Source organism: Salvia hispanica, chromosome 2, assembly GCF_023119035.1.
Source record: "Salvia hispanica cultivar TCC Black 2014 chromosome 2, UniMelb_Shisp_WGS_1.0, whole genome shotgun sequence".
In the NCBI taxonomy this organism is placed as follows: domain Eukaryota; kingdom Viridiplantae; phylum Streptophyta; class Magnoliopsida; order Lamiales; family Lamiaceae; genus Salvia; species Salvia hispanica.
In genome coordinates this window covers 1,918,979-1,944,252 of record NC_062966.1, presented here as the reverse complement: position 1 = coordinate 1,944,252, position 25,274 = coordinate 1,918,979, and the positions used below count along the sequence as shown (strand labels likewise).

Here is a 25,274-nt window from a genome sequence, read left to right as displayed (position 1 = left end):
ATATAACTAAAATTGTTACTCATATTATTCATTGTTAATATTGATTCTAATTTATTTAATTAATTTAAATTGAAAATTAATGTTTTAAAAATATATTAATCTTTACATAGCACAGGCGTGATACTAGTAACAGCATAAAGCCTAAAAGTATAAAGTATAAATGAAAGTTAGCTTTAATATAAAAAATATTGAAACAGATATTTATTTAATGTTACTATCTCTGTCAACCAAAATTTGTTCCACTTTGACTCGGCACGGGTTTTAAGAAATGTAATGGAAAGTGAGTTGAAAAGGTTAGTGGATTGTGGGTCCTACTTTTATATATTGGTTTTATAATAAAATGTGAGTAAGAATGAGTTAGTGGAATATGAGATCCACTACCAAAAATGATAAAAGTGAAATGAGACAAATTTTGGGGTACGAACGGAAATAGAAAAATGGGACAAATTTTGGTAGACGGAGGTAATAATATAATGAAGCTGGACCACTTAACCCGTTTCTAACTACTAGTTCTTACACCCGTGCTATGCATGTGTCATATAATTTTAAAATAATAATTGCAAATTGTAAATAATTAAAAAGAAGCATAATCCTTTGTCCTAATACGTATAAAAAAAGAATATCCTATTCCTCGCACAATTCAATACTCCTTCTGTCCCAAGAAAGATAAATATTCACTTCACCATCATTTGGACTACCAATAACACCATCACTAATAGATGCAACCCAAGAAGAAAATTCGTTAAATTTTGAAGCTTCATCACCTTATTGAAAACAATCCAACATGAGAAAATGATTGACCTCTACTTTTAGTAATGGTCACTGCATACGACTAACCTACTTTTTGACACAAATACCTCATTTTTATTCAATAGCAGCCAGTCTCTAACTTACACAAAATAACTTCTTACAAACTGGCCACCTCCAGATCCGAACTTGTTGCAGAAATTGAAGAAAAAATACTCATGAAATTCAATTTCATATATCTTCAAATAATACTCATGATGCATATAGTTTCTAAACTGTAGATAACATCTTAGTAAACACAACATAATAATAGAATTAAAAGTAAAACAAACCTTTTCACTGTAGACTAAAATCTCATGACTCTTGAAAATACAATGTACAGTTGGCCATGACTAATTTTAATTCAATACATGAGATTTTCACAGTGAATATACTCAATATTTTGATGAATCTGAAAAACGTGCGTAAAAGTCTTGAACAACGATATACTATCTAATAGAAAAAATCAAAGTCTAACTCAAATTTAACTATGTATGTTATCTCAAGTAATTTAAATATGGATATATATTTATTTATAAATTATACAGCTTAAATATTAAATACAAATAAAAATTTATTAGTATATAAATATAATCTAAAAATAATTGCAATATACCAAAGTGTAATAAAAAATATTCAATAAATTAAATCTGAAAATAAAAAATCAAAATCTAACTCAATTCTAAGTATTCTTTGAGTTTCACCAAATATTTACACTAAATTCAAACCCATTTTAATGTGAATGTCAAATCAAATACTCTCTCAGTCTCATTAAAAATAAAACGTTTTCCTTTTTAGGTTGTCCCATTAAAAATAAAACGTTTCCTAAAATAGAAACAACGCCCTCTCTACTTTTTCATCTCTCTTACTTTACTCTCTCCCCATTAACTCACAAAAAAACAGTACATAAAATCCCATGCATAAAACCAAATGTTTCACTTTTATTGGGACGGAGAATGTATGATTTTATTTCAATTATTTACACTAAACTCAAGCTTAAAAACAATTCTCTATATTATGCCTTTTTTATTCACAAAATTTGAAAAAGTTTTTGGTTTTGTTCTAGCGTAAACCTAAAAATAGGTACTATTTTTTACTCAAAATCCAAAAATGGGATTGGTTTTGGATTACTATTGGAGCTATTTATCTTATCCCATTTTAAGTTTTAGTGTACCATTGGAAATAGTCTTAAGTAATTTTAACATGTATATATATATATATATATATATATATATTTATTTATGAATTACGTTGCTTGAATATTAAATAAAAACAAATATATATAAATATAACCTAAAATTAATTGCAATATAGCCAAAGAGTAATAAAAAATATTCAATAAATTAATCTATAAATTTAAATTATTTAATTAAAAAGAATTTAACTTTTTTAAATTTATACTCCCTCCGTCTCATGTTACTCGCACTTTTCATTTTAGGCCGTAAATTTGAAATTGATTTTTTGTGTAATTAAATTAGAATTTGAAGTGTAATAAGACATCACTTAATAAATGAGCACTTAACTTAATCTATAATATTAAGAGCATCTCCAACACTCCAACCGTTAATAAAACTCAAACCCATATTAGGGTAAATATCACACTAAATATTGATTTTAATCCAACCATTTGCATTAAACTCAAACCCAAATAAATATTCCACACCCACTTACTTTTCATACTCTACAATCATACCTATATATTTTATATAAATTACACACTAACCTCATAACACTTTCAATAACTTAAATTAAATTAAATACATATAATAGTTAGATTTATTAATTGAATAACTATATATGAAATTAATTATTTTATTAAATAAAAAATTACACGATTTAAAAACTTTAAAACAAACAATTCTTAATATTGAATTACGTACGTGAATAATATTAATGCATCTATAGTATTAATTTAACTAATCAATATGTACGTGAATTGTCGTCAACAAATTTATATTCGAAGCAAAACTGGATTCTCTATTTGGGAACAAAATAAAACAGTTATCGTCTTTTTTTTTAATTAAATAATTGATGAACTTTTTCTAAATATGCTGAATAATATTAACTTATAGTATATAATATGGGCTAGCCCACTAATTAATAAATAACTAAATATTAATAAAACCAAATTAGGTTAATATTTGACATCTTCTTCTCCGCGCCTGCCGCTACTTTCTTCTGTAAGTTTTCGTGTCCCTAATTTTTTATTTCTCTTCCTTCCCTTCTTGTGTATTGATAAATATAAATTGATTTGGATTTGAATTTAATAAATCAAAATTCGAAAAGTGTTTTTAGTATAGGTTTAATACAAATCTAAAAATAAGTATTTTTTCTTCAATAACCTATAATGATATGATTTTACAGTACTGTTGGAGACATTCTTCTACTGCATTTTAAGTTTTACATTAATAGTTGGAGAGGTCTAATTAAATACTCCCACCGTCCCACAAAAGATGTCACACTTTCCTTTTTAGTTTGTCCCACAAAAGATGTCACATTTCCTCTTTTAGAAAAAGTTCCTTCTCACATCAATTATAAAATTATATTTTCTCTCACCACTTAACACACAAAATAATATCTCCTAAAATCTCGTGCCATTTCCCAAGTGTGACATCTTCTTTGGGACGGAGGGAGTACATTATTTCCAACTTAAACTAGAAATAGTATAAGTAGTATGAGGCGAGCCAAAATGGAATAATGCAAATAACATGAGACTGGAGGGAGTATTATACTACAACACAACAAATTAGAAGTCAAAATTAGTACTTCCTCCGTCCAACAAAAGATGTCACACTTGTGGGACGGCACGAAATTTTAAGAGGTTTTGTTTTATGTGATAAATGGAGAGAGAAAATATAAATTTTATATTCATGTGAAAGAGAACTTTTTCTAAAAAGGAAAATGTGACATATGTTGTGGGAGAAACAAGAAAGGAAAGTGTGACATCTTTTGTGGACGGAGAGAGTACTAATAATAGAGTTTAACATCCAAATTAGAATGCTACTCCCTCCGTCCCGGCTAAGATGACACATTGCTTAGCCGGCATGAGATTTTAGAAATTATTGATAAAAGTGTTTAATCGGAAAGAGAAAAGGTGGATGTAAGTATTAAAGTAGATAGACAAAGAAAGATGGATATATTAATAGGAGTGAGAAAAAATGGTTGAGTGTATTAATTGGAGGGAGAAAGTTTCTAAAAAAGAAAATGTATCATCTTAGTTGGGACAAACTAAAAAGAAAAACGTATCATCTTAAGCGGGACGGAGGGAATAGTTAATTAAATAAAAACATTAATTAAAAAAATTCTATACTAGTATACTTCATGATTGCAACCCAAATTAATATCCTACACTAAAAGCCCAAATTAGAGCCCAATTAGTATCCAATAGCAATGTTTTATGAAACCCTTGCTAATTGATGCGCCATTTTCTCTCTCTCCTCCGGCAGCATCCTGCCGTCTCCTCTCTTGACCGCCCTGCTGCTCCGGTGAAGGTAGATTTTCTGCATTTGAAGGACTTCTCTCGAAATGAAAATGAGAGAAAATTGACCTGAGGGAGAAAATTTTGTTAATGGACTTTTTAAGATCTTGCCCGGTATTAAATATGGCTTCATTTTAGAATTTTGAATTCAAATTTTAAATAATAATTTGTTATTCTTATTATATAAGTTTTGCACTCTGCTCAAATTGAAAGTTGGTGTGAAAGATCTTTTCCATAAATATAGTTTAATATATGAACTTTTCTTAGATTACTATTTGATTGTTTTCAATCTTTTAATTGTTACTTTTGCAGAATATAGATTGCTATAGGATCTTCCGATTTAAGTCAGTGTCATCACAACTCTGATCAACAATCGCATGTTAGAAGCCATGATCGTCTATGTGAGAAGAAGAGAAAGAAAGAAACCAGTTATGGTGGGTGATGACCCTTATGCTTCCCCAATTTTATGCACTATGAGAGATCCCAACAACTGTAGTGAGATAAATAGCATGAAGGTGGATGATGTAATAAACATCTCTGAAAAATTGAACAACAACCGGACAGAGACGAGGCCAAAACAGCCTGATATTGGTTATGAACATCTTCCGTTGATGGATGGCGCTGCAACGGAAACAGAGACAAGGCCAAAACAGCCTAATATTGGATGTGAACATCTTCCGTTGATGGATGGCGCTGCAGCGGAAACAACTCAGCGTAAAAGAGTTACCGCTAAGGCTGTATATATTCGAAGGTACAAAGATGCAATGAAAGCTCTGATGAAGCCACATAGTAGTTATGCATTGTTGTACGAGCCAAATCTTGTTTCAAAATCAAAAAGTTCTAGCAAGAAGATGAAGGGGACATTGAAATCCACACAACAACAAAGTAGGCCAGAGAAGAATCCCACCAAAAAAGAAACACAATTTAGATCATTCTCACAAAATGTCAAGACTCTAACCGCTACTGGTATGCTTGACGGGGCAGCTGTGCAGTATCTTTCTGCATCAAGAGAGGTGATTCTTTGCTTATTTATTTCTTTTTCTTTCGTATATGCAGTTTACTTATCCTACGATGTGCATTTGTTGTCCTCGTGCATAATAGAAGGAGCTTCGTGGAATTATCAAAGGCTCTAGCTATCTTTGTGGTTGCAACTCTTGTAATTACTCCAAGGTAAGTCTTCTTTATGTTATTTTGGTGATGGCTTGATGGCATGCTGAATCATGTGATACTTCAAATTTGAAAACTCAAATTTGATATGTCTCATTGTTATATTTGATCATTGTGTAGGTAGTAAATGCTTACGAGTTTGAATGTCATGCGAGCTGCAAAACAAGTCACCCGAACAATCACATACACTTGGAGAATGGCAAGACCCTCCATTCGGTTGTTCAGGAGTTGAAGAACACCCCACCAGCTATGTTATGTGATGCTATTCAGGCTGTGATCGGCCCTTCTCTGAATCGAGAAGCTTTCAATTCTTGGAAAGGTACGGCCTCTCATGGTGTACCTATTTTTTCGTGTGTCAACAAATTTATATCTCTTATTCCTTACGCTTCATGTTTCGCTGTATCAGAATCATTTGAAGCAATAATGAGAGTCTAATTCAGTTATAGTTTGAAGAATTGCTGGAAAATAAATGTTGGATATTGGTGGACTTCAACCTCAACCAGAAACTCTTAAGCTTGGGTAGTAACCACTTTATCACTAGGCCGACACACTACGTACAACATGTACATTCTCATTCTTTTTATTCAGGAATAGCATCTTTAAATTATCAATTTGGACAGTAATACTCTGTCACTATACACAATATGTATATTCTTATTATTCTTAATATTCTTTAGTAGCATCTTTAAATTATCTATATTTGTGTTGCATGACTATGAAAAAAGTTAAGTTTGTCATACACTTAGTTTCTCAATCAGAATTTTTGCTATACTAGTTGTAGTTGTTGTCGATAAGTGATAACCTCGTCTACAATTTAAAGTCTCATTTGGACTTAGTGTTAATTTGAAGAATTTTGAATGAAAGTGGGTAGAAATAGTAAATGAAATATGATTCCCACTTTTATGTATCAATTTATGATAAAATGTGACTGTAATTAGTATGAATTTTATGGAGTTAGATGTCCATTTATCCAAAATGTTAAAAAGTAAAAGAGCATTTAAATCGTAGACGTCCTGAAACGGCAAAATAAGACATTATTTGGTGGATGGAGTGAGTAATTTTATTGAAGAGCCTATGCAAGGGAACAACCTTCATTTGCAACTCCATTCAACTTATCTCCATAACAAAGTGCCCAAGATTGTTGAAGAAATGTCGTGTGCATGTTGATTTGTGTGTAACCTCAACAGTGTAAGATAGTTGAACCAAGAATTGTGGGACTCATTGAAGTCGGATAGTCCCGACCTCCCTCGTTTCTTCTTCACTTTCAAAGGCTGACCATGCTTTTATGTAAGTTTTTGGCGCAAATGTTTTCTGGATTCGTATTTTGTAATAACATGAGTCGATACACATTCCCTTTCCTTATGCGTCAACACACCCATATTTCCACAAGTTCATAAAATTGATGATATTCATAGACAATAATGACTTGTGCTTTTCTAAAACAAAATATAGTACTACAAACAAGAAGCTTTTGCAATATGCAAATTCAGTAGTTACTATACTATTCATACTATGTTTTATATTGGTTAAAAAATATTGAAGTTTGTATAAACAAAATGTTTCATTTATATTTAATTTTAATACATTCGTAAGGTATGTTTGCATGTCGTTAACATTTTGCCTACATATACAAAATATGAAACAATAATGAACAATTTTGTATTATAAAATAATAATGACACCTTTTGTCCTTACATGAAATAAAGCTGAAATATTTTGTACCACGTGTAAATAAAAAGAACGATCACATTCAGTGAGATAATTGCATCGTATTCTTTGTTGGGTTGTCTGTACATTTTTTTTTTTGCAAAAATTTATCTCTCTCAAACTTTACTTTCTTTTCATATTGTTTTACTTTTCTACTTTTATCTATCAATTTCTTAAATTTATTGAAAAAAAAATGTTCCAACAATGAAGATGAAAAAGAATTAGCCGGTCGGACCGGTGAAAATTAACTATACTAGGTTGGAACACAGGAACCGAACCGGATTAATATATTGCTGCGGAGAGCGCAGAAATTATGGTTAGGGCCTAACGAAGATACGAAGCCGGAGAAGAGAGGGCTGGAGCCTATAATCTTATCTTTACTTGCAATCACACAGCACCAACGTAATTCCTTACTAGTATTTCTCAGTCATGCTAAATCTCTCACTCCAATTCACCAATTTCAGATCTTCTATGTACCAGCAAAACCCTAGTTATTTCCCCCTTTCATTAATTTCTCAGATAATGTCACGTGCTTCTTATTTTGGTTTAATTCCTTGTTCATGCAATCTATTCGCGTTAATTGTGCTTTTTTGTGTTTCGGATTTTTCAGAGCATGGATCGGTACCAGAAAGTGGAGAAGCCCAAGGTCGAGACTCCGATTGATGAGAATGAGATTCGGATTACGAGCCAAGGCAGAATGCGAAGCTACATCACTTACGCCATGACTCTGCTTCAGGTATTTTCCTACATTTGTCTGGCAATTTCAAATCTGATTTTTGCATTTTTTTCTGGAATTGTTTCCCGTATTAAATACACTGCTTTATTGCATTTAATTCGCTCTTTGGAATGTATCTACACTAGAGTTTTAAGATATTCTAGTTGTTCCTTTTGATTTTATGTGATTATGAATTTGACTGTACTACATTTTTCATTTGAATTCATGTTTTTTATCATTAGAAGCAGTGATTAGTGTGCTTTATAATTTGGGGATGCTATTCGGAGAGAGTTTAATCATTTAATGCCTTGCAGGAGAAAGGTTCGGATGATATAGTGTTCAAGGCAATGGGCAGAGCCATTAACAAGACCGTGACCATCGTGGAGTTGATCAAGGTTTTTATTTAGTGGCTATTTATGTTATGATTCAGAACTTGATTTTTTTTATGATTCTCTCAAGATTTTGCATTTTTCTTTTATTCAGAGGAGAATTGCTGGTCTCCACCAGATTACTGCAATTCAATCTACTGACATAACCGACACATGGGAACCCCTGGAGGAAGGGCTTCAAATGTAAGGGCATGATGAAAAAAGAAAACAATTTGAAAGTTGTGAATTTATAGTACATCTTTTTTGTATGTAAGATTGAAGAATAATTGGTTTCCTTACATGTTTTGTTTTCTTGCCTTCTTAGTCTGGAAACCACAAGGAAAGTTTCAATGGTTACAATTACACTTTCAAAGAAGGAGCTGGATATGAAAAATATCGGGTGAGTAAGTGAGTTTATTGAAGGTTTGTAATATTTGTTGCATTTTGGAAGCATGTTCAGTGTCTTGAAGGGGGGAATTTATATCATTTAGGCAGTTTTATTGAGGATGAGTTGATATTCAAGCAATGATGTTTTTATTTTAGTGTCCAATGAAAGTTAACGCTAGGTGTCAAGTCAATATTCTTCTCATTTGGTTGGAAGTTGAAATCAGTAAATATTAGTAGTGCTATTAATTAATATTTCTTAGATAGGTGCATGAACAGTTAGTATGGAATATTTGTTCTATTTGAATTGATGACAAGTGCTATTACTTTAATGTCAAATCACAATTTTCTTTATTTGATAACGTCAAGTATTAAATTTTTTATTCGATTTCTGTTCTTTAAAATTGAATAGGTGGACAATGTGATCGGTAGCAAAGAACGAAATACAGATGTAAATTTAAGAATTAAGTCACTGTTTGGTATTTGTTGAATTTGATCCGGTCCCAAACACTGTTTTTCTAGTGTGACTATTTTCATCCATGCAACTATACTGACTGGCTATCATGTTTAGATACCAAGAGCCAATACCAGAAGATCAGGTGAAGGTTCCTACAGATCTAGACCATGATGGAGGTGGTGTCACATTTGCTAATTCCTGTGTTTTCTGAACTGCTATTAATGAGTTATGTTTTGAAGTCTTTTTTTTTGGTCCAGAGGGATCACCTCCTACTCGTGGAAGAGGCCGAGGTGGCAGAGGGAGGGGGAGACCTAGATTCCAGTCTGGTATACATTCTGTTGAACTCAATTTGTTTTGAGCTCCAGGTTCCGGAAGTCTGCCTACTTCTGTCCATTATACTGTAGGTAATGTATCTATATGAGCTGTTGTTTCTCTAGGGAATGGGTTTGCTTATGCCGAGTATGATGATGGAGGCTATGAAAGGAACCGTGGGTATGCCAGAGGCAGGGGGCGAGGTAGGGGCCGTGGTTTCCATGGCCGTGGAAGGGGAGGCTACAATGGTCCTCCAGGGGATTCTCAGCATGATGCTGGAGATTACAATCAAGAAGCACCACGAGGTACAGTTTTGCTGGGTTTATGTTTTTTGTTTACAGAGGGATGCGAGGACTGTTTAGATATAGGATGAGACCTTGCAAACCCATTACGTTGAAACAGATCCTTTCTATAGTGCGAAAAATTAATCTTATTGATATTTGTTTGATGCACATAGAAATATGCCACCTAGGAGAAATACTAGAGACATGTATAATACTACTGGAAAGTAGGGGCATCCGTTGATTTCAAAATGTTATAACATTCAATTAAAGAGCTGCTACTTGCCGTCCTTCTCTGCTTTGTTGAGGTACAGGTCGTGGGCGCGGGAGGGGATCTCGTGGAAGGGGGCGTGGGTTCAGAGCTAATGGGCCGGTCCAAGCAGCTGCTTGAGTTGCTTAGGTGTTCGAACTTGGGGTTTATTGTATTAGGACAGTATATGTTCTACAAGGTGATATGCATCCACCCCATTTCTATGTTTGTTTTTAGATTTTTAGTTATTTTTAAATTTTCCACCAATTATAGTTGTAACGTTAGGATGTCGTCTCATATGTTAGACAAACATGGGCCGCGCAATCGTGCTGAGCCGTTTATATTTTATTGTCATTGTAGTACTCCTTATTCTTCATTTTATTCCTTTCTCAAACCAATTGTTTACAGTGTTTTTTTCTTCGTTTCTTTTCTAATTTGAACCCCTTGTAACCTTCGAACTTCTGATAATAAGTTTCCGTACTCTCCCATCCGCAAAGTTTGTCACATTTTGACCTGATGTGAATTTTAAGAAATATAACAAAAACAAAGTTTGTCATATTTTGACGAAATGCAAATTTTAAAAAATATAATAAAAAGTGAATAAAAAAGTTAGTAGAATATGAGTCATATTTTTTAAATATATAATATTAGTTTTCAAAAATATATAATATTAGGTTTATAATTGAAAATGTGGGTGAAAATGGGTTAATGAGCGTGAGATCCACTATAAAAGGAAATATGATAACTCTAACAATACTTTGCTGCTAGTTAGTAACCTGCAGTAAGCGTAATAACATCAACTAACATTGATTTATTTAATTCAATCCTTCGATCATATTACATACTGTTACAACACCTCACTTACTTCAAGCTGTCCAGCTACTTTATTGGCTTGAACACGTAGATAGGAGGGACACCGTCTCCTTAGAGCATCTATATTAAGAATAGGTCAGTCATAGGTCAGCCACTCTCTCTTCCTGTCATGTCATTAGCACTAAAAATCCACCTGTCACATCAGCATAGGCCAGCCATAGGCCAGCCGCAATAAAAATAATTCAAAAACAACTACATTTTTCAGAATAAAATTTACGATTAAATTATGGAATTAAATTTATGAGACATATACGGGAAAATTCATTAATTTCATTAAAAAAAGGTACATAGATAAAAAAATTACATGATTTTTTTTAAAAAAAAAGGGCTTCCACACACGAGCCCCGCCACTCTCTACTCCTCGTCGTCGCCGCCGCCGTCCTCGCCATCGCCACCCGGGGTATCTCGAGCCCGCGTCTGAACCCCCCACCAGTGCCCTCGAGGCATCCAAATCCACCCGCATGTTCTCGAGCATCGAGTAGAGGAACCTCTTCTCCGTGGGATCGGTTGCGGCCTTCCACTCTTGGAAGACCGCAAACAAACGTTCATCCGTCTTTGCACGCGAGAATAACCCTCCGTACGCGCGTGGGGGTCGGGGGGCCGAGATGACCTTCATGGGGGGGCGATAGGGGGGATCCTCCCCTCGTTGCCCGTTGTGCCCGCTTTTGGCCAACCGGGCGAGGGTGACGAGTAGCGGAATGTGTTTGATATTTGTGTGTGAAATTAAAGGTAAGGTTTATATGCACTGAGTTGTGGCTCATATAAACCACTAATATTTTTCAGGAATAAGATATCAATGATGTGTGGGTTGATGTGAGTTACAGTTATTATAAGGGTCGGCGGCTGACGCGTTTTTAGCAACCTTCTCCTCCTCATCATTTTTGCATGTAGATAATGTATAGTATACAAAGTGGTGAGAGAGTCTCACTACCGTTTAGAATGTTGTGAAATATGTAACTGATAAATGTTGATTTCAGAAATTATATAATATGTGTGCTTTTGAAAATTTGAATTTATTTATAGTAAGCGCATAAGTCATAAGGGTTGGGGTGTGACAGTTTAGGTGGTATCAGAGCGGGGATAGAATCCCGCTGGGACATAGTATTCATGTATATTATATGATACATAAGTTTCATTTGCATTTATATTGTCATGAACATATGTCACTGAGGAGAAGGGTCAGCCGCCCTGCATCATCAATTAATTGTAGAAACATCTCATATACATGTTGCATCATATGAGGATTACCCATGCTTTTAGAACAAAGAGTACATGGACCAATGATGTGGTAAAGAGGTAGAAAATTCAAAGAGCTCGGAAAAGTAGAAGATGTTGATTTTATGGGACTAATCTGACTGAGGCTGGGATATAGTTAAAAGTGATAGAACCGGTGTTCAATCAGATGAGTTATATGTCCGAAGAAGGTTTTGATTATAGGGCATCTCTTATTTGAAGCAATACTTACTCTTGGTGGGAAACAGTCCCACAAGCTATGATACAACCTCTGGTATTCTTGTATTCAGTTCAGACTATTTTTCTAGAGAACTCAATGCTAAATATATGCAAAGAAGTATATTGTGATAAGAAGCAGAGAAGGTTTTGTCTTTAATCAAGGAACTATGTTTGTTGATTATGAGCTGACATTATTTCAGTATACACGGTTTATCTAGATTGCGTGGTGCGAGTTAATTCAATTGAGCTGCCAACGGATATTGATTCTTTTCTTCATACACAAGTTTTGATATTATTATGGGTATAGATTGGTTTTCACTTCATCGAACCAGGGTAGCTTGTCAAGTAAAAGATATGGTAATATATTCATCGAGATGGGATCGAGTGATATTTTATGGTAATCAATATATTGTCCCAGGTTTTCTTATATTATCTAGATTGGCTTTTTGATATATTGGAAGTGCAGATTTATCTGGATTTTCACCTTATCAGGAGACATATTTCTCTATTGAGCACTGCATTTATTTGTATTTCTACTTATCAACCGTCTTCATTAGAGTTTCAAGAATTTAAGAAACAGTTACAAGAGTTGTCAGACAAGAGATATGTATGACATAATGTTTACCTTGAAGAGCACCAATATTATTTTTGAAGAAGAAAGATGATACACTGCGACATTATATATACCATTAGAAGTCGAATCGAGTGACAATGAAGAATAAATATATATTACCGAGAATAGAAGACTTATTTGATCAATTTCAAGGTATGCAACTGTTTTCGAGAACTGATTTTCGAGTACTGATATCATCAGTTTAAGATATCTAAAGAGAATATTGCAGAGACACCATTTTGAACTCAGTACGACAATTATGAGTTTTGGTTATGGCTTTCGAATAAACTATTGCACCTAATATTATTTATGGCATTGATGAACAAATTCTCTCAACTATTCCTGGATCCGTTAGTGATTATTTCTATTGACTTACTATTATATTCATGAAGTACAGATGAGCATGTTAATCACTTGCAGTCAGTATTACAAGTTATGCGAGATAAACAGATTATTGCAAGGTTGAGTAAATGTGAGTTTTTGCTAGAACATGTGTTATTGTTGGGACACGTGATGTTAGGTCATGGAATAGAAGTGGATATACAAAAGATTGAACTGGTTTTCAACTGGAAATTTTTCTCGATTATTATTCAATTGATAACGAAGTTAGTATGACATAATTCTTCTTTTATATGAAGTGAAGCATATCAAAAGAGTTTTAATGAGTGGAAGCATCGGTTGAAAATGTCACCTATTTTGGTTATCTCCGCAGGTACAAGATATTATGTTATTTATAGTGATGCGCTGAAACATGGATTTGGTTATCTTTTGACTTAACGGAAAATTTATTGCTTATGCGTCGTAAAAATCACATGTACATGAAGTTTCTTATTTTGTTCAAAATCTGTTATTAGCGACATTATTTTTCTTTGAAGATTTGGCATCATTATCTGTAGGAACGCTTATATGGTTATCTTATATATCGACAGAGATCCGCGATTTACTATCTCAGTCTTGATAAAGTCTTTTTGTGAGTTTCACCTCAGAAATGAATCATGCGATTCGAGCAAAAAGGTAAGTTGAGTCGACATTATATTGAACCGTGAGATATTGTTGAAAGAGTTGGACCATTGGCGTATAGGTTAACATTACCTCCAGAGTTGGTACAGATTCCTAATATTTTCTACGTCAGTAGGATTCGACTTTATCGATCTGATCCTTCTCATGTTCTGAAAAATACTGATGTACTGAGGAAAATATGAGAAAGAATTATCCACATCTGTTTACCGGTTAGCAATTTCATAGACTGCGTTAGCTTAGAGAGAAATGAATTTTGCGGACAAAATTCTTAAAGTGGAGAAGAATTGTGACATCCCTGACCGGAAACATGCATCATTTTACATATTTACACATTTTTATTTATTATTATTACATATTTATATTATTGCTTGCACAATAAATATTATATGTGTGATTATATATATATATATATATATATATATATATAGGGATGTATTCAGATTAATGTGCAAAAACCTGTTAAAAAGGAAAACTAATCTCATCCATTGATTAGTGTAATCTGATGGTTATTATATAAGCCACATGTAATTAAAATAATTAATAAAAAATTCGAAAAAGGGTAAAAAGGAGAGAGCACAAAATTGGCAGTTATTTAAAACCCATGAATCACGTTCAATTATTATAATTGGAGATTGCTTTTCTTTAATTATCATAAAATCACAGTGAATCTTTTTCTTTGCGTCATTTCTGTAGAAGAGGATTTATGTGTTATTGCTTCCAAAAATTCGATCAACAGTAGTTCTTCATCGGCTTCAAAGTTCTTTATTCTCTCCCTCAATTATATTCGATCCCTTTTCCTATCTCCCTCAATTATACACGCCTTTCTACATTGAAGATATCTGGTGAGGTATTTTCTCACGTAAAACCGACTATTTGTACTATTCTTTTAATGGTTTCATTTTTTTCAACAATCGAAGAAGGTAATTTAATTAATTCCTTCATTGATTCCTTTAATTTTTTTTCGTATTTGTTTTGTATTTGCATTACGTTGCCGCATAATGTGAAACTGATTACAGAAAACTTTCACTCAGGTCAGGGAGATGAATCCATTCCCCTAGGGTTTAGATTGCTATGAGGCTAGGTTGTAGTAACCTCTTATTTAAGAAAACTAACTTCACCACAGAGATGAATCCGTTCCCCTAGGGTTTACCAATCCATTGGGTTAGGTTGTAGTAAAAGAACTTTAGGTTTAATGTATGTTTGTACTATGGTTTCGAAAAGCAGTTGATGTAGTGATACGGTGTGACGATGTACGCAACTAAGACGTTAATGTATGCCCTGTGTAGTAATGTTCAAAAACATTGTTTTAATGTCATGCATCAATTGTTCGTCCATACATTGAATTGAATCCATCCCCTTTGGGTTTAGAAATTCATGGGGCTAGGTTGTAGTATTGAATGATGAATTAAAACTTCACAAATGGCATGGAGATAAATCACTGTTTGCTTCGCCATATTACCAACATTATTCACTAATTTTTATTTTGTCCTATATAACAGTTGATGTACAAGTACACTCTTGTAATGAATCAATCTGAAACTGTAAAGTAAAACCAGTGAGTTGGTAATGTATTAAAACATGAACCAGAGACATGAGTACATCGTGCAACTGTGCAGGATGTTATGCAATTTCGTACGCTTATGTTTGTATAATGTGTTGCGTTTTAGCTGACGTATTCCTTTTTTGTTTAAAGTTGTGGTTGTACCTGAATACTATCTAGAGTTGAAGCCATTTGCTGGACAAAGGTTTAAATCACTTGATTTTGCTGTTGCTTTTTACGATGTGTATGCTCGGCAAAGACAAAGAGAAGCGTAAAGGAAAGATGAAGTGTTAATTAATGTTCAATTTTTTTTGTCCAGACTTTGAGTTTAAATCATTTGCTACCAATTTTCAATTAGGAATTAGCGGTTGTATTATATTTTGTATTTCGTACATTGTTTTCAGATTTTTAAGTTGGTGTCTTATTTTATCATGAGATTTGTTATTTACTACTGCTTAGTATTGTGCAGTACCAGTAATGTTACTTAGTATTACGTAGTATTGCTTAACAACTCCATATTAGACATTCTCTTTGTAGTACATCGTCTAAGATTATATTTACATTACTCATTATCTTGCTTAACAACTCCATATTAGACATTCTCTTTGTAGTATATCGTCTAAGATTATATTTACATTACTCATTATCCAGATCATTTCGTGCATTATGTCATGCCTTGTGTCCTATGTTTCAAAAATTATGTGTTGCATTATATGTAACATTATGTTATTAGTTATGTACATCATTTTAAGTTTTAACACAATATGCATTATTGAATACATTGTGTACATTATTATCTAAATAACATCATATAAAGCGGTTTGTACATTACATTATTTCATTCCCGTAGTACATTAATATGAATCCCATAAGTTGACTGCAGAAACCATCAATCCATAATTCACTATAAAAACCAAAATTAATTCATCAAAACAAAACACATAAGTTTTCCACAAATAGCCAACATCCATCCATCAAAAAAAATCCCATAAATTAACTACAAAGACCAAACATCCATCTATAAAAAACTATCCCATAAATTTACTACTAAAACCAAATGCAATTCAATAATTTGTGCCGCTAATTGTTTCATAATAACACCCTATTCCAGACCAAAACCTAACTCATGGACAGCTTGAATCTGTCGAGGATTAAACATCTTTATAAAATGAACAAACTCAGTATGACATCTCCTGAAATATAGATTGTCATTCTTCTTAATCCTAGCTTATTTAGCTTGCTCCTCGGCCGCTGCCTCGTTAACCTGAGGCATTCCATGCCTTGATGACTTTGGCATATCTTCCCTGAGGTCCTCATCCTGAACATTTCTTGCTCTTTTGTTACTTATTCACAAATAATGTTGTTGAGTGGATAAAAAAATGTACAAAAATATATGATGTACTGATTTTGATCCATGATGCAAAAATGAGAAAATATGATGCAGCACAACAACAAGATTCAACACAGTAGCAACTTTTCATGTACTAATTTATATGTGTGATGAAGCTTAAATGTATACACAATGTATCACCTAAAAATAATGCACTGCTTCTAAAAGAATAATGTACAAGAACTTCCTACGGAAGAAGGTATATCTGGAAAAAAGAAAAAAATATACATGATGTACTGATTATGATCCATGATGCAAAAATAATTAAATACGATGTAGCACAACAACAAGATTCAACAAAGTAGCAGCTTTTCATGTACTAATTTATATATGTGATGTAGCTCACATGTTTGCACAATGTATCACCTAAAATAATGCACTGCTTCTAAAACAATAATGTACAGGAACTTCCTCTGGATGAAGGTATATCTGGAAAAAAGAAAAAAAATACATGATATACTGATTATGATCCATGATGCAAAAATAAGTAAATACTATGATCTAGCACAACAATAAGATTCAGCAATATAACAGCTTTTCATGTACTAATTTATATGTGTGATGTAGCTTACATGTCTGCCCAATATATCACTAAAACATAATGTACTTCTTCTAAAATAATAATGTACAGGAAATTCCTACAGATGAACCTATATCTGAAAAAAAGAAAAAAATTTACATGATGTACTGAATTGGACCCATGATGCAAAAATGAGAAAATATAATGTAACACAAAAAGATGCAGAACAACAACTATTCATGTACTAAACTATATGCATGATGTACCTCAAATGAATGTACAAATTATCTCCTACACATAATGTACTAAATCCACAGAATAATGTACAGCAACTTCCAATAGATGAAGGTATATCAGGAAAAAAGCAAGAAAACATGAACAATGTACAACAAATGCCCACAAATGCAGCTTCATTTAGTAAGCTATGAACGAGTTGGATAAACAATGCAAACGTATGAATTTGTAATGTAACATAAAACTCCCAACAATGCGTATAACTAGTTTACCAATGTTCAAGTCAAACTAAACAATCAACCAATCGTCTACCCGTTGACTGGCTAGCAGGCCTCTTCGAAGTGGTTCGATTGTTGACCATTTTTAACGAAGCACTTCACTTGCTGTAAGTCATCAACGATGTTGAATTAGCCACTATTCCCAAGGCAGTATACGAAACAACAAAGGGGAAAAACATAGAGTCGCCCTAGGTAATTATTAATTGAAAACCCAAATGAACAATGGCACATCAATTTACAAAATCTTCACAATTATCGCAGAATGAAATGGAAAATTACAAAATCAGCAACTCAACCCCTGGTAAAACCCTAAACAACTAAATCTAACCTAGAAATAAAAATTGATACGAAATAATCTACCAAAAAACCGACAATCACTTCCTAAACTTCAGAATCCACATTAATTTGAAAAAAAAACTAATTTTTGGGCCTTACCTTTCTTCCAGCCATCGTTTAGTTATTCCACCAAACCTCGGTCGTCGGAATTGTAGACTCACCGATTCGCCTGGGTGTACGCCGTTCGTCGCGAAGAGAGAGTGGTTTTTGTGGTTTTGAAGCGGCGGCTAGGTTTTGCGGTTTTTCAGATTAATGGAGGATGAGAGAGGGTGGGTGGAAGTTGAATTAATGGGGGAAGAAAATGGGTGGAAAATGAATCACCGCTGCAAAAATAAATCCGTAAATTGCGTGGAGTTTGAACTGTCCTCTGTCAAATACCCAAAATGCCCAATAATGTAAAATTAGAGTATCATAATGTAGCGACGTATATTTAATCACATCCATCAGATTAATAAATCTAAGGGATTAGATTAGTCCTATGTTTTACACTAGGGAATGAAAAGGAGTATAATGCTCCCCTATATATATATATATTAAAATACTAAATAGTTAAGCTAAATGCATGAGTAATAATGTGTGCATGTAAAATATATATGTGTATTTTAATTTAAAAAGGTAATGAATATGCATAATTATGTTGCAATATGTCCGGGACTTTTGTTAAATATTTTAATAGGATATGCATTTATACCTATGTGCAGTTTATTTTATTTATAAAATATATATATTAACTAAGTTATGTAATAAGACACTCTTTCAAGTTGATATATATGAATTGGAATTAGGACACGTGTAAAGAAAAAAATAGGAGATGGCACGTCTCATGCAATTGACGTGTGTAGTGTATAGGTAAGGATGAAAAAGTTATATTATGGATGGTAATATTAAAAGAAAAAAATGATAATAAATATAAGAGGAATATTAGACACGAAGAGGGAGAAAAATACGGTGAAGGGAGCGAAAGAAACGAGTTTGGCAAAGAAAAGAAAATGAAGATGGTTCGACGAGATTGGAAATCATTAGACGAGATCGAAGGTTCAGTTAATTAGTCTATCTTATTCAGGTGTGTATAAATCACACTTTTAATTTTACATGTTTTATGTGCTTTTTGCTAAGTGTTAAATAAAGTGAATAATATGTTATATGATGTGACTCTGATATAATTATGCGTTATTTGATATAGATGGTGGAATATGGTATGGATATGTGATTGGTGCAATGGATATGTTTTATATATTATCAATGAATTATATGTTAGAAATATGTAATTGATGCAATTGATATGTTTGCATATGGTTTTGGAATTATTTTGAATCATTGGACTAAAGAGGATCTGTGACAGTCATGCCCTGGGTCTGATATCAATGACAATGGACCTACGGGTCATATACAATGGCAATGGACTTTCGGGTCATATATATGTATACAATGGCAATGAGACCTACGGGTCATATATACAATGGCAATGGACCTTCAGGTCATATATATATGTACTATGGCAATGAGACCTTCGGGTCAGATACAATGGAATCCCGGGCAGATACCAGGCTTGATCTGTCATAGAATAATAAAAAGGACAGAGAAGCATATGCATATGAATATTAAATTGTTTATGATATTTATTACTTCCGGTGATATATTTTGATGAAATAATGTGTTTGATATTTGTGTGTGAAATTAAAGGTAAGGTTTATATGCACTGAGTTGTGGCTCATATCAACCACTAATATTTTTCAGGAATAAGATATGAATGATGCGTGGGTTGATGTGAGTTACAGTTATTATAAGGGTCGGCGGCTGACGCGTTTTTAGCAACCTTCTCCTCCTCATCATTTTTGCATGTAGATAATGTATAGTATACAAAGTGGTGAGAGAGTCTCACTACCGTTTAGAATGTTGTGAAATATGTAATTGATAAATGTTGATTTCAGAAATTATATAATATGTGTGCTTTTGAAAATTTGAATTTATTTATAGTAAGCGCATAAGTCATAAGGGTTGGGGTGTGACATAGACCGTGTCCCCCCCGGTGGCCCCTGCATCCCGGGATGCATCCCTCCCTGCCACATCATTTGCTACATCATCTGCTGCTGCATTTGGGGCATACCTCCCCACCCTGGCGTTGACTGCCCGCCGCTCGCCTGCCCCCTCCCGGCATCCCCCACGGCATCCCCCCCGGGTTCCCCTGCATCCCCCCCGGGTTCCCCCCCTGGGCCCATCTCGCCCGCCCATCCGGCCCCATCCAGATCCCACGGGTACCGTGGGCGTATGAGAGCCGCTCGTCGCCGGATTGGACTCGTTGTTGTTGTCCATCGCTCGATGTTGCTCTTGTACAGAAAGTTAGAGAGAGAGAAAACTCGTTAAAATAAGTGGTGCAAATGAAAATGAAACTAAAATCGCGCATATATAGGTTTTCAAAAAAAAATTTAAAAAAAAAAACGAAAATAGGCGCTGGCCGATCGGCACGCCACAATGGTGGCCAGCGCCCCTGAATCGGCTAGCCCACGCCGATTTTCTCACCGATTTGCCGCTGGCCGACTGCAATGGTTCGGCTAGCGACGAGAATCGGCTAGCCGACATTGTGGATGCTCTTAGCATGAACATGTGTATCTCAAAACAAAAACTAGTTGAAATTTAAGTTGTATTTGGGCTGCCCGTTTGGATGAAAAAGCCCGAAATTCGTCTCCGTCTTGGCGCCGGGTTTTTCATTTTCATCAAACAGAGCAAATATGTACGTCACAATAGGCTCAGGATGTCTTGGCGTCCCATCATCCACAATTTCAATCAAATTCTCGTTATAAGTTTTTACATTATACTCCCTCCGTCCCACTTTAGAAGTCCCAGTTTACCATTTCTGGGTGTCCCACTTTAGTAGTCCCGGTTGGAATATTCCATAAATGGTATTAGGCCCCTCATTCCACTAACCTTTTTCCAGTCACAATTTATTATAAAACTAATATAAAAGAGTAGGACCCACATTCCACTATCTTTTTTCATCATTTTTCGTTTACATTTCTTAAAACCCGCGGCGCACTCAACCGGGACTCCTAAAGTGGGACAGAGGGAGTACATGTTTGCGGAATTGACGCCTCCTTGGCGGCCCCTGCGCCCCGTCTTTTTCTCGGATGTATGGTTATACATGCCACCAGTTGTCTTCAAGGACGGTTCAACTAGCCTTTCAACTGCTGCGTAGACAACATCGACCATCACATAAAAAAGATTGTCGTAAATATAAATATAACAAAATTCCATATTGATGTATAGAGAGATCTGAAACCATTATATGATACTCATGGGCCACTTCTGCAATGGATGTGTAACACCCTACTTTTTGAACCCTAATTTCGAACCCTAAAGTTTTCTTGAAGGTATCCTCGTCGAAAGGGATAACGAGATTTGATGTCAAGGGAAAATTGAAGCCGCGATTTATTGGGCCTTACAAAATTCTGGAAGGAGTAGATCCTGTTGCGTATCGATTGGCGCTGCCACCAAGCCTTGGGAATGTGCACAATGTCTTTCACGTGTTGCAATTGCGGTCTGTGGAAGTATGTTTTCGACCCCAAACACGTGATCCACAACGAAGAAGTCGCCTTGAACCCGGAATTGAGCTACATGGAGAGACCCGAATCTAATTTGGACCGAAAGATCCAGAAAGTGAGAAATAAATCTATAGCTTGGGTGAAGGTACATTGGAGGAATCATGGGCATGAAGAAGCTATGTGGGAGAATGAGGATAAGATGAAGGAATTGTCCCTGAACTCTTTACCCGAGGGTAGCAAATTTCGGGATGAAATTTTTATTAAGGTGGGTAGGATGTAACGCCCCATTTTTTGAACCATAATTTTCAAACCTTAAAATTTTTGCACTTAATGCTATGAAGTCCATGGATTAATTGGCGAGTAAATTTGGTTATTTGATATTGTTGTGACCTAGTTTTGAGTTAGGGTTTTGTCGTTGACTGAGTTAACTTCATTGATTACATTACGTGGCGTTTAAATAATTGGTGCTCGGTGAATTTAATTATTATTTGAATGATTGGGATTGTTACCAAGGCACTGAATATTTTATTTTACAATTTTGAATTTGTAATGTGGGAATCACAATTTGAATTTAATAATCCTTTTCATGAAGGATTACTTAAGGACCCAATTCCGTGCTGAGTACAATAAATTAAATTAAATAAACAATAGAAGTCCAATCCTGTGAGATATAAATATTGGCATACATAATTTACATAAAATAAAAAGTGTTATGAGCTCAAATTAATTTAGTTAAATCCTACACTAAATAATAAATGATTCCAAGAAAATAGAGGATTGCAGATTTCCTCTCCAAGCTACCGTGTTCTCTTCCAAATCTGCAGAGAATAATTTTACCGATTTGAAAATTTAGTCAAGACAACAATTAATTGTGAAATCAATTATACAATAATAATATTACACGTTAAAAGAGAGGAATATTTTCAGCATTCAGGCGTTACTTCTCCACATCGTCAATCTACTCCAAAAATAAACCATTTATAATTGCCAAATATTTCGAGAATCCAAAATCAAATCCCAATCAAATCCAAAATATACCTAATATGCTCTCCCAGCCGTCACTTACCCTCTCTCTCAAATTTTCAATTTTCAACCGAAGAGAACAAGAGTTTCTTCTTGTTGAACGCACTCATCATCTGCAGAGGTAATTTCAGAAAAAAAACTATCATCCTTCAGAAGTTCACTTTGACACACAATACTTATTTTTGACAGCAACCAATAACCGAATTCGGAAGGGAGAGAACCAGAGGCTTCGATCGCCAATTTGTTCATTGAAGGTATACAAATTCTAATGACATTTTACACTGCTGTTTTCCACAATCTGAAAATAATCAAGTAATCGAAGTAACGAGTAAAAGAACAAACTTTTAAAGACCGAAAACTAACAACTTATTTGCGGGGTTAATTGAGGCGGGGCTACTGATGGCTGATCGGAGACGGAGTGGCCGCGTCTGCTCGTGGAGCTTCCGTTTTGAATTTTTTGATCACTAACTTATTTATTTAAATATTCAAAGTTGTTGTGGTGCTTTTTATGAACGAATCAATTTTTAATTTCAAACTCATACTATGTTTTTTCTTAGGTTACTATTTGAGTATAATTGTTACTTTTGCAAAATATAGTTTGGTATAATAACTTTTCTTAGATTACTTATTTGGTTGTTTTCTATTTTTTAATTGTTACTTTTGCAAAATATAGATTGCTATAGGAACTTTCGATTGAAGTCAGTGTCATAGCAACTATGTCCAACAATCGTATGTTAGAAGCCATGATCGTCTATGTGAGAAGAGAAAGAAAGAAAATAGTTATGGATGCTTCCCCAATTTTATGTACTATGAGAGATCCCAACAACTGTAGTGAGATAAATAGCATGAAGGTGGATGATGTAATAAACATCTCTGAAAAATTGAACAACAACCGGACAGAGACGAGGCCAAAACAGCCTGATATTGGTTATGAACATCTTCCGTTGATGGATGGCGCTGCAACGGAAACAGAGACAAGGCCAAAACAGCCTAATATTGGATGTGAACATCTTCCGTTGATGGATGGCGCCGCAGCGGAAACAACTCAGCGTAAAAGAGTTACCGCTAAGGCTGTATATATTCGAAGGTACAAAGATGCAATGAAAGCTCTGATGAAGCCACATAGTAGTTATACGTTGTTATACGAGCCACATCTTGTTTCAAAATCAAAAAGTTCTAGCAAGAAGATGAAGGGTACATTGAAATCCACACAACAACAAAGTAGTCCAGAGAAGAATCCCACCAGAAAAGAAACACAATTTAGATCATTCTCACAAAATGTCAAGACTCTAACAGCTACTGGTATGCTTGACGGGGCAGCTGTGCAGTATCTTTCTGCATCAAGAGATGTAATTCCCTTTCGTATATATAGTTTTCTTATCCTATGATGTTCATTTGTTGTCTTCGTGCATATTAGAAGGAGCTTTGTGGAATTATCAAAGGCTCTAGCTATCTTTGTGGTTGCAACTCTTGTAATTACTCCAAGGTAAGTCATCTTTATGTTATTTTGGTGATGGCATGCTGAATCATGTGATACTTCAAATTTGAATAATCAATCATTTGTGAATCTAATTTATCACTTCCCTTAGGAAAGTTAAAGATAGTGCCAATATATGTTGCTTGATATGTCTTGTTATTATATTTGATCGTTGTGTAGGTAGTAAGTGCTCTCGAGTTTGAATGCCACGCTGGCTGCAAAACAAGTCACCCGAACAATCACATACACTTAGAGAATGGCAAGACCCTCCATTCGGTTGTTCAGGAGTTAAAGAACACCCCACCAACTATGTTATGGGACGCCATTCAGGCTGTGATCGGCCCTTCTCTGAATCGAGAAGCTTTCAATTCTTGGAAAGGTACGGTCTCTCGTGGTGTACCTACTTTTTTGTTTGTCAACACCTTTTATATCTCTTATTCCTTACTCTTCATGTTTCAATTTATCAGAAATCATTTGAAGCAACAATGAGAGTCTAATTCAGGTGTAGTTGGGAAAATTCTCTCTTTCCACTAGTTGAACACATCAAATGCTGATTGTTGATGGACCTGAACCTGAGTCTTTTGGTGTGGTAGACTGGGACTTTTAGCATTAGGCAGCAACCACTTTATCACTGTGCTATCACACAACACACAACACACAATGATACGATCATCCTCTACATATTATTAGGGAATATTCATAAGATATTATTCTATTTAGTTAATTGTGATTCATCCGATCCTTCTCATATTAGTTTAGATATTATTAGATTTGAATATCTTTTCATATATTTGTTTCTTGTTCATTAAGTTAGGATAGTAGTTCTATTATTATAAATAGGGATAGGTTATTATCATTTTATTCATTCAATTAATCCAATTAATCAATGAAATACTTTTCCTAAACTTGTCTTGAGCAACAAGAAGATTATCTTTCGTTCCTAATTGTTGTTCGTCGGAGAACGTCCGAAAATCAGCAATTCGTGGTCTATCTTTCGAGAACGTCGAAGGTTCGATCACCTTATCCCTCCGAGAAGTTAGTTAACCGGCCTCGTTACGGAGCACGTGTAAATGA

General features: G+C 34.4%; 3 protein-coding genes and 2 long non-coding RNA genes across 7 annotated transcripts; 4 read left to right on the top strand and 1 right to left on the bottom strand.

Moving 5' to 3' along the window:
• Nucleotides 1-4,231: 4,231 nt before the first annotated feature.
• LOC125203625 lies at nt 4,232-5,970 on the top strand. The gene is made up of 5 exons (XM_048102012.1): nt 4,232-4,277; nt 4,577-5,277; nt 5,366-5,434; nt 5,552-5,750; nt 5,838-5,970. The coding sequence occupies exons 2-5, from the start codon at nt 4,642-4,644 to the stop codon at nt 5,864-5,866; spliced, it is 933 nt and encodes a 310-aa protein (XP_047957969.1). The 5' UTR covers nt 4,232-4,277; nt 4,577-4,641; the 3' UTR covers nt 5,867-5,970.
• A 1,467-nt stretch (nt 5,971-7,437) lies between these two features.
• On the top strand, nt 7,438-10,267 carry LOC125203922 (ribonuclease P protein subunit p25-like protein). 2 transcript variants are annotated; one of them, XM_048102438.1, is made up of 9 exons: nt 7,438-7,540; nt 7,749-7,874; nt 8,168-8,248; nt 8,337-8,425; nt 8,547-8,621; nt 9,177-9,238; nt 9,320-9,388; nt 9,500-9,679; nt 9,970-10,267. In XM_048102438.1, the coding sequence occupies exons 2-9, from the start codon at nt 7,752-7,754 to the stop codon at nt 10,044-10,046; spliced, it is 756 nt and encodes a 251-aa protein (XP_047958395.1). In that variant the 5' UTR covers nt 7,438-7,540; nt 7,749-7,751; the 3' UTR covers nt 10,047-10,267. The 2 variants fall into 2 exon arrangements, with proteins under 2 accessions (XP_047958395.1, XP_047958396.1); XM_048102439.1 differs by lacking the exon at nt 7,438-7,540 and adding an exon at nt 7,554-7,628.
• A 6,106-nt stretch (nt 10,268-16,373) lies between these two features.
• LOC125208528 lies at nt 16,374-18,448 on the bottom strand. The gene is made up of 3 exons (XR_007174129.1): nt 18,261-18,448; nt 17,820-17,930; nt 16,374-16,721 (listed from the first exon to the last, which is right to left on the bottom strand). It is a non-coding gene; the product is annotated as an uncharacterized LOC125208528 (long non-coding RNA).
• A 632-nt stretch (nt 18,449-19,080) lies between these two features.
• Nucleotides 19,081-20,121, top strand: LOC125203135. The gene is made up of 2 exons (XR_007173301.1): nt 19,081-19,224; nt 19,899-20,121. It is a non-coding gene; the product is annotated as an uncharacterized LOC125203135 (long non-coding RNA).
• A 2,588-nt stretch (nt 20,122-22,709) lies between these two features.
• LOC125204647 lies at nt 22,710-24,934 on the top strand. Of its 2 annotated transcripts, none has more exons than XR_007173603.1 (6): nt 22,710-22,844; nt 22,913-22,977; nt 23,397-24,025; nt 24,141-24,209; nt 24,381-24,579; nt 24,668-24,934. XR_007173603.1 is itself a non-coding variant. In XM_048103354.1 (6 exons), the coding sequence occupies exons 3-6, from the start codon at nt 23,440-23,442 to the stop codon at nt 24,676-24,678; spliced, it is 912 nt and encodes a 303-aa protein (XP_047959311.1). In that variant the 5' UTR covers nt 22,710-22,844; nt 22,913-22,977; nt 23,397-23,439; the 3' UTR covers nt 24,679-24,934. The 2 variants fall into 2 exon arrangements, 1 of the variants encoding a protein (XP_047959311.1); XM_048103354.1 differs by having other exon boundaries at nt 23,397-24,072.
• The last annotated feature ends 340 nt before the right edge of the window (nt 24,935-25,274 follow it).

Excerpts from the sequence above, each read along its gene's own strand:
- LOC125203922 (XM_048102438.1), top strand. The coding sequence starts at position 7,752 with ATGGATCGGTACCAGAAAGTGGAGAAGCCCAAGGTCGAGACTCCGATT. Across the intron at positions 8,426-8,546 it reads CTGGAGGAAGGGCTTCAAAT|TCTGGAAACCACAAGGAAAG; the intron begins GTAAGGGCATGA and ends TTGCCTTCTTAG. Across the intron at positions 9,239-9,319 it reads AGATCTAGACCATGATGGAG|AGGGATCACCTCCTACTCGT; the intron begins GTGGTGTCACAT and ends TTTTTGGTCCAG.
- LOC125203625 (XM_048102012.1), top strand. The coding sequence starts at position 4,642 with ATGTTAGAAGCCATGATCGTCTATGTGAGAAGAAGAGAAAGAAAGAAA. Across the intron at positions 5,278-5,365 it reads ATCTTTCTGCATCAAGAGAG|AAGGAGCTTCGTGGAATTAT; the intron begins GTGATTCTTTGC and ends CGTGCATAATAG. Across the intron at positions 5,751-5,837 it reads AGCTTTCAATTCTTGGAAAG|AATCATTTGAAGCAATAATG; the intron begins GTACGGCCTCTC and ends TCGCTGTATCAG.
- LOC125204647 (XM_048103354.1), top strand. The coding sequence starts at position 23,440 with ATGTCCAACAATCGTATGTTAGAAGCCATGATCGTCTATGTGAGAAGA. Across the intron at positions 24,073-24,140 it reads ATCTTTCTGCATCAAGAGAT|AAGGAGCTTTGTGGAATTAT; the intron begins GTAATTCCCTTT and ends CGTGCATATTAG. Across the intron at positions 24,210-24,380 it reads ACTCTTGTAATTACTCCAAG|GTAGTAAGTGCTCTCGAGTT; the intron begins GTAAGTCATCTT and ends ATCGTTGTGTAG.